Source organism: Vidua chalybeata, chromosome 6 (genome assembly GCF_026979565.1).
Source record: "Vidua chalybeata isolate OUT-0048 chromosome 6, bVidCha1 merged haplotype, whole genome shotgun sequence".
NCBI classification, from domain to species: domain Eukaryota; kingdom Metazoa; phylum Chordata; class Aves; order Passeriformes; family Viduidae; genus Vidua; species Vidua chalybeata.
Window position 1 is genome coordinate 52,639,470 of NC_071535.1, and position 12,246 is coordinate 52,651,715.

Sequence of the window (12,246 nt, forward strand, 5' to 3'; positions counted from 1 at the left end):
AAGGAAACAAAGCACAGCTCAAGATGAAGTAAGAATGTAAGAGCCCATGGTCCGTTCTGCCCAGACTGGCTTGGGCACGGTGTGTAAATGCTGGCTGGCAACCCCACGTGACATCCAGATCCACCCAGACTTGCCATTCAGCGCTGCTGAATGCTTGCTGAGGAGTCCTTGGCCGCCCCACTCCACAGGTGCCTCTGAGACACTTCTCCAGGGCCAAGGCAAACAGTTGGGCACAGGGAGCTGGAGAGGTAAAGCAGCTGCTGGAAGTGGCAGTAACCACCAACACTGGCACAGAGAGTGCTTCAGAGGAACGACTGCGGGCTGAAGCTGAGCCACAGGCACCCTTCTAAATGCCTCTGTGGCCTCACTTGCCCCCCTGGCACACTGACAGTGGGCCTTGGGCAGTGTGCGCAGCGACCCATGATGGGTTAGTGATATTACAGAACCCAAAACACAAATATGCTTTGCAGATTATACCTGAATTATTTCATCCTGTGTGTTTTTATAGGACTTTGAGGGATTTCTATTTCTGGTTATCCCATCCAACAGGAAATGTATCCTTTCAGGTCACTTAGCACAGCCCTCACCTTGGCAGGAGCTTCCTCCAAATACACTCTGCTACTAAATATCCCAGCCCGCTCTAGGCACACACCTCAAAGACAGGGAAACTTGTCCTAGAACAATACTTTTCGGATTATTATTCAGCCAGAAAACTGCAAGTTCCTTATGTTCAGAAACACCCTTCCCAAATCCAGTGCCTGGGACCTTAAGGTTTCCCAAGTGTCCAACCCCACAGAGTGGGGACTGCAGGTTGACCAGAGCACCCTTCCCCTTCTGCTTTTGTATCTTGTATCTTTTTTGTGGGAAGGTGGCTTAGAGCAGCATTTTCAGTAACAAAGCAGTAACCAATACCAAGTAGAGATGGAGGAACCCATTAGTTCCATTAATTGCAGCACAGGGAAGCACCTCTGGCTGTGACTAACAAGAAAGACTAGATGTTATATTAATACCATGGAATGGTTTTTATCATCCCCCATCAGCATATCAAGGAATTACATTATCATAGTTGTACCTTACCAGGCAAAAAAACTACCTGAAACTACAACATTAAACTGATTTATAACATTTTGCTGGCTTAAAAGACACAGTCTGCAAACAAAATATTTATTTTATTAACTGCATACCTTTGATAATCACACAGCAAGTTAGATGTAAAACAGACAGTGTAAAAACCCCAAAGAACTACATTAAAACACAACTAGGTAATTTATGAATTAGCAATCTATGGTAGAAAAACTTTCAGAATACAAAAATGGACAAAAATATAAGGCTTGAAAGCTGAATCAAAATACAAGAAATGTCTCCATAACTGAAAGGGTAGGAAACATTCAATGACTTAAAAACAAAGTTATCACCTTCACTTAGATCCCCAGTTTGCACGGAATATTTCTATACTCCTCCTTTTCACTGAATTAAAACATGCTACAGGAAAAACACATGGCTTTAAGTGCTGCTATGCTAAATATGAATATATATATTTATACAAATATATGAACTTAAACATAACTTTATAAATATATATCTAAGTAATAGAAATATATTTCCAAAAGTAAAATGTTCCTGGAAATACATTTACAGAACATACACAAATATACAGGTAACTCTCCTGAAAATCAAAATGGCATATTTCTGTTCCCACTTTACCAGAGACCCTTCCCATGAAGTTCTCATCATTATTCTTCCTTGAAGGAATCTATGCAACTGAAGAGCTTACTCACTTTGAAGACATGTATTAACACTCTTAACACCACCCATCCCAATTTCCAGTTATACTTCATGCAGGCTATAAGGTTGAGTACCAAACTATAGCCTTTCCCATTCAAAGAAACACAAAATCCCATGTATTTCTTGTAGCTAAAACTTGCTACATGATGCTTTTTTCACCTTCACTCATGTTTCAATTCTGAACCACATTAAAATCTGAAAGCTTGAAAACATGCATTTCAAAGCAGTTTAAGACACCAAGGTATTTGCACTGAAATATAAATGCACATAAAAAGCCTCTCAGGATAAAAGAATACATTAAACAAGAACAGAACCAAGAAAAATAAAAAGTAAGCTAGGAGAGCGTACGTGTTAATGGAAGACACCAGAGCCCAAAGTGAGCAAGCAGACAGTTTTAATACACCTCAGCATGTACTTCTTCAGTTATTTTAAACAACTTTTTTACTTTTTCTCCATAAAACAATAAAGATTATTTTAAGTTTTCTGATATATTTGAGAATTTATATAGTTATCTTGTCTGTGAATTTCAGTAAGTGGCTATCCTGAGCCTTTCCTTATTATTTACTACAATAAAAAAGAGAGGCAATATATTTCAAATGATGTCAGTCTTTGTTTCTTGCTCTTTAAAACATTTTAAAGTATCATGCTGACTCACAGAACCCTCAGGCCATCATGATAAAAAGGAATCCCACGTTTGTTAATAACACCAGAGTCAGAATACACCCTATATCCCATCAAACCAAAACAATGATAAAAAAAGCAAACTTTCCAGTTTTCTCCACCAATCTCAACTTTTCAATTTTGTCTGTTATCCTTTTGATTTATTTGAATTTATCTCTTAAGTCATCTCTAGGAATAAAAGCAAAACCATGTTCATTTTTATCAACTAGAAAAAACTGGTTTTAGAAGGATGGCATCCTTGAAACTGGAAAATTTTCTGGTGAGGGACGTTTTGGCATACTGTAAGAGAAGACACCACACAAATTCATGCAAGGAAGCATGAATACTTCTTACTGCTTACCACTTGATGTTCAGGGATGAGTAAAGTAGTCTCAGTGCTGTTTAGGCCCTGCCAGTGGCATCACGGGAAAAACAATGTCGTTAGCAATGATGCAAAGGCTAATTCAGATTTAAAAGTCAAGGCTAATTCAGAAGAAACAGTGTGCTTCCCGGTGTAAGTTGCTGAAAAGCTCTTCTAAGTGATACATGTGCTTTCAGTCGAGATAGAGCTTAAACCAACCTCTGTTCTGCAGGGCAGGTTGGTCTCTAGCCTACAGTACCAACTTTTACATGGTCCATACTGATTTTTAAGCAGTAATAATTGCAATTTTTGATAAGAGTTAAGCAGTGTTTCTCATAATTTCCATTAGAAAAAATACAGGCTAAACAAGTTGGTGCAGATTACCATTTATAAACTGAAGAACAACTGTTAATAGTACTCTTATTTATTTTGATCCCAAAGAGAGAAAATGTACACAGCATAGACGACTGGGCATTCAAAAAAAACAAACTGCAATTATACCGTGTACACTGAAAGGAAACAAATGCAGTGAGACAAATCCTTAATCTCACAGTGTACACAAGGTAAATTGGTACCAGTAATTGCAGTTATACCTAATGAGACCAGTAAGGGCTTCCCAGCTTCCAGTTCTGATCCGCACCCAGTGAGGCCCTACCCTAATTTTAATTGCACAAGAGCTGGGGGCTCACTGTTTTCCTGTATGTTAGTGTGGAGGCTGCTGCAACATCCTCAGGCCAGACTCCACACAGGTGTGACAGACAGGAACACCAAGAGCAGCTCCTCTGCAGAGCACAGCCATCCTACACACATGGCCACCAGCTCTCTGGGGTCCTGGCCCACCACTGTGGCCTTGCAGCAGTGATGGGTTTTGAGATCAGCTGCTGCTATTGGAATGAATAATGGCTTAGAATACCTCAGCAGTTTCTCTGTATCTAATTCTGTTAGTCAGTATCTTACCACACTTCTGTCTTGCTTTTGTGTGCTTTGAATATAAACCTCAGACACATTTAAATAGTGCAACCAAACACTGCAAGTCCATTATGAAAACGCAATAGCTCTCTGTGGAATTAAATTAACTTTCAATAGAAGCAGAATACTAACAGCATTTTATTATTATGGTTTAACCATTTACTGGTTTAGAGTTGTAAAATTTCAGAAAGTTTATTACCCCAAATTCAATTTTCATAAATTACTGTCTATAATTTTTTAAATAATATTTTTCACTTTTATTATAATTTTTCTTGCAAGGAATCACTAAGGTCCATTCCTGTCCTGGTTACACATCAAGTAATACATACACACATCTTTACATTCTTTTTGAATGATGCCATGTCTGGGTATTTGCTTATCTAATTAAGTCAAAAATGTCCTCTTCAGAATGCAGTAAAATAAACAGAAAGATTGATCTGGTTTTTGGCAAGGAATCCCCCGAGAAATAGTGCAACTATAAATAGCTGCACTGTGCTCTTACCGTAAGATAGTCTGAACTGGGTTTACAGGTCTAATCCTCCTGTCACTGATGCTACTGGAAAAATTTGCACTCTAGTAGAGAACTAAGGGCTGAGACACTTCAGTGGGAAGATTTTCTCCAATTATACACCATAAATACTTGCCATGGAAAGCACTGTACAAACTTAACACCAATGAAAGCACAGCCTTGCTTTTCAATGCTGCCCTACAGCTTCTGACCTCTCCACTGCACACATTCCCCTCCATCCACCCTGGTACCCTTCCATCTGCTTTTATCCAGCCTCTCCATCCCCTACTCCTCCCACCCACTGCTCACCACCTCCTCCATGGATAGATGGAAATACAGGCTTTAGCCACCCACAGGTCCTTACTGCCCACACTGCTTCACTCACAGACATAATTTTACTCCATCTAGTGAAACACAAAGCTGTAAGGTGAAGACACACAGCTGGCAAAGGCCTTTGTACTTTCCTATGCATTCTCTTAAATGCTTTCCTGTTAGTCATGGGATCTTACACTGCTCAGTATAACAGTCAGAAATTAATTAGCTCAAGTAATTAGGATTAACTATTTTTAAACTGGTGCTCATACCTTCTCCTGCACATTTCAAGCACTCTGATAGAAACACACTGCTTTTTCATGATATGCCAAAGTCTGTGTACAGCACAAAGGAGCTCCAGCATTGGTAACACATGAAATGCAAAACAAGAATCAACCCAAATAATCCAACTTTGTTGAGATGAAAACTGAGAAGGTTGGCAGTGGTGGCAGCAGTGTTGGGCTGGTCCCTCTCACTCTGGAATCCACTCTCTTAAGTCTTTAATGCACTCTGGCTCTCCCCAAAATAACCCTCATGTGTTTCTGTTAGACTTGGAAGAAGTATTTTTTTACTTCTTTCTAGATTTTGAAACCAATTTGGTCCATCTTTGCAATATTAACAATGGTATTTTATGTTTCTCTACTTGAAGATCCACCAGTCTGAATTGAAAAATGAACAAGTAATGCACAATGTCATGGTGTTTCTTCAGGAAAAAAAACTTCAGGAACACCTGCAGCACCAGCTGCTCTGAAAAAAAGACAACCTATGAGTCAAGCTGTAATTGTGGTAAAAATGCACTGCTTTAATAAATTTACTGATTTACTTCTGCTAACCTGGCTTAAATAAAGACAGCTTGTTCACAGATTTTCTCATGATCTAGTTACATTATGGAAAATCCTGATTAACAGGAACTTTTAGTGAGTATTTTCTTGGTGTGAAGTTAATAGAAAGGTAAAAATTTAATGTATAACTGTGCAAAATCAATTCCTATCTCCTTACAGGTAGAATAGGGCACCGTTCCTGCAGTCTTACTCAAGACAGTAGTGCAATCTCCTGTCTTTTATGAGGCAGAGTCTACATGCATACCAAGCAAACATCTCAAATTACTTTGTGCTTCTTAACTGGAATAACAAGTAGCCCTCTGTATAGATGGACCTCTACAGATGTTGATAAACTACAATCTGGTGATTCAATTTTGCACAAAAGCTGTACTAATTTTACATTTATCCCATCTGAATGGCCTGAACTTTTACTATTAGAAAATAGTAAATTCAAATTTTTAACCTTTCCTCCAATCTTGAAATAACTGAGTGATCTTCTTTCCTCTTAGGCACAGGAACTCTATTTTGTCAGTGTATTTCATCTTCATTTACTTATTAATCTGAACAACTAATTACAATCCCTGAGCAGACACACCATCGTATATTTTTCTAGTGTGCTTTCTGCACAAATAGAAAGCACAGAGGGGAAAAAAGTTTCTCAGGTTTTATTTCATTCATCTTCCAATTTGCTTGAAAGGATTTCAGAGGCACTTATGTATTTCTTGGAATAAGAACTCCATAAAGACTGATTCAGGTAGATTGTATGCAGGGATTCACTGAAGACAGTTGCCCATCCCTAACAAAAGTGGCTGTCTATGTATTACTGATTTAACAAGGACATAATTTGAAGCGGCCCCCATTGCAGCAATTATTTGAAAATACCCCCATTATATCCCTTTTTCTCCCCCTTCTCCAGTCTGCTGTTTGTGGAAAACATCTCCTTGCCTCCCTGCATGACAAAGCATCCAGAAATTATTTATGCTGTAAGTCTTGCAATATGAAAAGCTGATGAAGTCCAAGTGATCTTATTTCTTTTGGTCCTGTGGGAGATTTAAGAATAAGAAAAATTAGACTCAAGAAGAAGCAGTTTAAAAAAATGGAAAAAATCCAAGGTGAAATAGGCAAGAATGCAAAATCATGAGAGACCACATGCACCACTTATTGGTGCTCCAATGCTTTTTGAGTCCTGGACTTCATCCAACTTTTGTATATATGCTGGCAGGCTTCACTACAAACTGTTCTTCACTCTTTGTTTTACTTGCATCATTCCTTATATCCAAATCACATATTCCTTTGCAGATTACACAAGAAAGAAAGAAAGAAAGAAACAACCGACGACTGAATTATGGGTGGGTAATGTTTCTGCTCTCCACATTAAATCTAGATTTTTTTTTCCCCCTCCTCTGTTGCTAAATCAACAATGAGGCCTTAGCTTTTTTTCTGTGCTGCTGAACAGAAGCATACTGTTGCTGGATGTTATATTTCTTCTCTTCTAAAAGAAAAGACAGCCTGAGCATAATGTAGTGACCAGAATGGAAGTTCATTTAACTCTTTCCCAATGCTTTTTTTAATTAATTCCATTTCTGTTTTAAAATTACTTGACTTAAATTGGTTTAAGAATTCCAAACGTTCATGTTTTTTAACTGCAGAAACATTGTTAAGTGACAAGAAAATTACCAGCCTATCATAGAGGTAAAATCATTTAATAGAGAAATGTGCTACCTGTCAAGCCAAGAACAAAGCATATTGACCTGAGCTCAGAAGGGCCTTGGTGAAAGGAGGAGAAACCATGCTGGGATAGAAGATCCTGCTGAATTCCTACAGAATGCATCAAGGAGGTTAAAGGCAGCCTAGCAAAGAACTGAATGAAAAGAAATTCTTCCAGTTTAAACAGAAGACAACTGAAGCTGTAACAACACACGAAGACAAAAGATTAGCATTATATGAAAAAAAAAAAACATAAATATCAGGGGCTATCTTACTATTGCAAATCATAGAAGAACTTTTAAATATAGACTTAACCTGAATTCTAGGACATCAATCATCAAGAACTAAGCCTCTCATGGCTGGTAAGAGTGTGAATCTGGGCAAGAAGATCAAGAGTAACTGTAACTTTATGTCAGGCTAACGCATGGAAAGCAAAAATCAGATAAATGACAATGTGTTAGGGTTCATTGGGTAGGACAGGGCAAAGCACAGAAAAGTACTAATTTAAATGTAAGCAAACATCAGATAACCACCTGATTTGCGGAAACAAACTAAGGCCAAACAAGCTATCTCAGAGGGAACAAGGATAACAACAAAACCCCCAAGTTACCAACTACTTACTGATATTGCTAATATGACAATCACAATACTTTGTGATCTTTAATAATGAAGTATAAAGAAAAATAATTATGTAAGGAAACATGTAAGTAGAGAATAAGAGAAAAGGCTGCATGAAGTCACCAAGGAGAGATTTTTGAGAGGATAACCAGATAAATTTTTCCCAGACATGAATGTGAAGATCAAAGCCTCCTCCTTTCCCACCCCATCATGAATCTTTCATCCTTCAAACAAGGTTCAAATCCCATTTCCCTACATATAGGACACATGTTGCACTCTTTCTCCCATGCTTCCTGCCTTTTCATATGTCAAAAAGTCAGGAACTGACTTTTTCCAAGCTTTGGTGAAATAAGTCATCTCCATCCACTCAGAGACTCTAGTAAGTAGCTCAGAATCAGCTTATCATGCTATGATGGCCATTGTTCAGTGAAGCATTTGATATGGCTGTTCACTGAAAATTTTCCTGGAGAAAAAGATGATTACAACTCCTACAACAGAAAGGAATAGGGTGAACATATGAACAAGTTTTAAAATGGAACTGGTAAATTTATTAAAACATTGGGATGATATGGCTGAATGTTCTAAGAAGACAAAGATCTGTGTAATCTAGGAAGCCCTTCTGAGTTCTGTCTTTGTGTGATCATCTCCAGATTTGGTCCTCAGAAGATGCTGAGGACATGTTTTACTTTTAAGAAGCTCAGCAGAACAGCTGCAGTTTTTCAACACTCAATTCAACTGACATAATTTTTGATCAGTGCTCATGGCCAGTATGAGACAACAGAACAGCTGTTTCTTTTCCTGTCTAAAACTTCCTACATTCCTCTAAGCATGTAACAACAATAAAGAAATCAGACAATAGGAATGAATGTAAAATACCAATGTAAAGATGACATATTTTCAATATTCATTTTGAACCAATTTCTCAACTGAATACTGGCCACACTGATACCTCTTCAAGACACTGTGTACTGTACATATTAACCAATGAGGCATCGTGAAAAAATTTATAGCTGATGATGCTTTTCATGTTGCACATAACGAGGTACTCTAGTAACTCAAATCTTCCTTTGCTTTCTCATGAATCTTGCTGCACTGTCACAAGGTTCCCAGAGCCATGTAACTCTAGCGTGCCTTGACTTCCCCAGCAAGACAGCAATGTGATATGCAGCACAAAACAAAGTACCTGGTTTGTGCAGAAACAGTATGTTTTTCCAACTGTCAAAACATTTAAAGACCATATGATTCGCATTTCAAGACTGATACAGGAAACACCATTAAGCTCATCCTGTTTTCTACCAATACTGTGTTGTAGCACTAACACTGGTAAGTCTCTTCTGAGACTCAGTGAGTGTCATGTCATGTTCATGGCTTTGCTCTTTCAAAACAATACAGGAAGAAAATGTTTACATGGATAAAAAGGAGGTATAAGACAATCTAATTAGTTTTGAAAACTAATTGTCTTTTTCACAACAACTATTCTTCCCTCCCACCAAGTAGGACGTTAACTAACACCATTTGTACTGTACCTTACCTCAGAGCTGCTTGGGATTTCTGATCCTGCAGTTGAAATAGTTTCAGGTCCATTGCATTCTTCCCCTAAGGAACATTGAAAAAGAGATTCAAATAAATACATCCCTTTTTTAAAAATATTATTGTATCTGAAAATGATGTGGACCTTGAAGGCATGGAACTATGAACAAGTAAAGGATGGAAAATAATACTCATAATACATAAAATCTTCAAGAATGCTTGAGAAAAAATGCTGCAAGACCCAATATACTCAGTCTGTACTACCTTGGTGTAACCTTGCATTCACAGAAACGTATTTTTAACTGTGACAGAAAAAAAAAATCTGTTCTCATCACTTACCTTTCTTGCCTCAAGTATCTGCTAGGTCTAAGAGGCTTTCAACTCAGAGTTTTGCTGCCTTAGTTATGGAAGTCCAATTACCTGTGGAAGTGTTTGCTAGAGATCAAATTAGGGTGTGTTTTTCTGCTAAGGAATCAATGATGCATAACCTCAAGATTACAAATACCCACGTAAGGAAGGTATGACAACAGGATCAAGAATAGTAAAATGAACTTTATTACTTATCTTCTTGTTCAAAAAACAAACAAACAAACCCTAAAAAAAACCCAGCTCCAAAACAACAACTGATAAAATAAACTAAACAAAAAAACCTGCCTTCATTTTAACAACAGTAGTGAATTCCAACATGACTTTCCCACAAATACAATTGTTTCACCGAAGACACTATTACTAAAATGTTAATGCTAAAGGGAAAACCCTATTCAGTACCTTCATAATCTTAAATTGGATCAAGACACTGGCTGGGTTTGTGCCTCTGAATTTACACTGTCACCAGTTTCCTATGGAGAACAACTCTGAGCCCATAAGCTAGGCTCCTGCTCCAAGAAGGTTTTTGTAAACAACCATCTCTGCTGATTAGGCAGACCAGTCTCTTCAATCAGGCAACTAAATCACTCCACTGGAAAAGGATAAGCAGTTTTGAAAATAGCTGATCAAAATCTAGACCGTGTCTAGAAACACCGAAAAATGGTGTCTCTCTCTTTCAGAAAAGAGGATTCATCTTACTTCTTTCTCCATTAAGGAAGCATTGCTGAGTATAGCTTAGACTGGACAGACTTACACTGGAACACTGTCAAAACAACTACAGTTACATTATTTCTGCCAATAAAACAAGCCTACTTTTCTTTTTGTAACCTGCAAATATTTGATGTCAAAATTGCATCCAGGCAGGATATAAAGTGGTTCTTCAAAAATACAATCATAAGCTACTTAAGTACAGCTTGAGAGCATTTTGTTTCCTACAATTTTTTTTCCCCTTCAAAGTTCACTTACAGAAAATGGTCTCTGCAATTTTTAACTATACATATGATATGATGAGAAACCAAGCAATGGTATGCAAAATACAACAAATACGTTTCTGAATGCCAAGACAGTTAACACTGTTGCATGCTATTCTGCTAAAGCAAACTATACCTGGAAAAGCTGTATTAGTAGATACAATCTGAACACCAGGTAAAGAATGGGAGCATCCCTACTACGCTCTGCTACCTGTGCTGTCTAAAGCCCTGGGAGGCAGGTGGCTACTGCAGACATGGCCAAAGGTACCAGCCCAGGGCCCAGGAGCAGAAACCCAGATATTTTGTCACACAACTCTCCTATTCCAGGCCAGAAACAGGAAAACTCTATTTTCTACTCTGCTGAGCGAACTTGAACAGATTCAATGGCCTATAACAGCCTTGGGGGGTGAGGGGGTGGTGGTTCTGGATTTTATACTCTCTGTAATTGTGAAAGTCTAACCTCAGAAGAAATGTAATTGAGAGTTCCACATTTTAAGCGCTTTCCCAGTACCACAGCTGATTACTTATGTAACTTATGGAAGGAAATCCTCTTGAAAAATCTGTTCCAGTGGAATAAACATGAATAACCCTAGGGCAGCAAGCACACGAGAAAGTAAAAAGAGAACGCAAAACATATATTAACTGAAAAGTGCAACATACTCAGTATGTCCACTCCTTGTAAAACATGTAATCAGATTCCTGAACATGAGCAGCACAAGCAATGCACACCCAAATCACGTAGGAAGGTGAAAAAAGGCCTCATCCCAAAACTGCACCAAGCACCGTGAATCTAAATGCACAATTACATCTTAACCAGGAGAGCTGCCAACAGATAGCCAACAACTGACTTGCAAATCACCTTGCAAAAGGCCTGGCTCATAAGTGATACCAGTGACTCACATAAACTGAAGTCTGATTTGCAAGGGGCTCCAAGCAGAAAAAAAAAAAAAAAGCATAGAGGAAACAGAAAAAGGGAGGAAGGTAAAACATGGGTTAGTACAATACCTTCTGAATGTGATGGCTTGAACTTGGTGAGAATCGCAATGTCATCTTTGAAAGGAAAAAACACTTCAGTAAGAACCAGAAGTAAAATTCACTTTAACATGAACCCATTTCATAATTCTTCTCTATCCTTTACAATACAGCCACTATATAAAGCAAAAGAATAAGCCCTGGACACCAGACACTGTGACCTAGACAGAAAGCATGGCGCAGGCTCCTCTTGGAACACCAACATTCACCTTTTTGTCCAGGCACCTTATTCAGCAACACAAACAAGGATGCCACTTTTCCTTATCAACGGCAGAGAGGACCATAACAGCTTCTACTAGTCAAGAAAATGCTTTTGAAATTCTTCATTAAATTACTGCTTCATATCTAAAAACGGGAGTAAAACAATAATATTCTGATAAAAGTCCGTATTTAAGGGTACGCCCTTGTTCTTCAACACTACATGCTTTTATGTATATAAACAGATCTAGAAATATCTGCACGCCAAAAACAACAAACAAGGACACTTACTAAATGAAGTGGCCCTTTATTATAAAATTTGTATAAATAGCAGAAACTCTTTGAAATATTTTTTGTTCAAAACTAACTCCAGTACAACTCCATGACTATTAAACCTCACTAAATTAT

General features: G+C 38.0%; 1 protein-coding gene across 1 annotated transcript in view; it reads right to left on the bottom strand.

Moving 5' to 3' along the window:
• Positions 1-12,246, bottom strand: part of LOC128789698 (uncharacterized) — a 38,049-nt gene that overhangs the window by 11,398 nt on the left and 14,405 nt on the right. The window contains exons 3-5 of the mRNA XM_053945867.1: positions 11,614-11,658; positions 9,273-9,337; positions 2,807-2,854 (exon numbers count right to left, since the gene is read on the bottom strand). Coding sequence (XP_053801842.1) covers positions 2,807-2,854; positions 9,273-9,337; positions 11,614-11,658 — 158 coding nt within the window. The remainder of the gene's footprint in view (positions 1-2,806; positions 2,855-9,272; positions 9,338-11,613; positions 11,659-12,246) is intronic.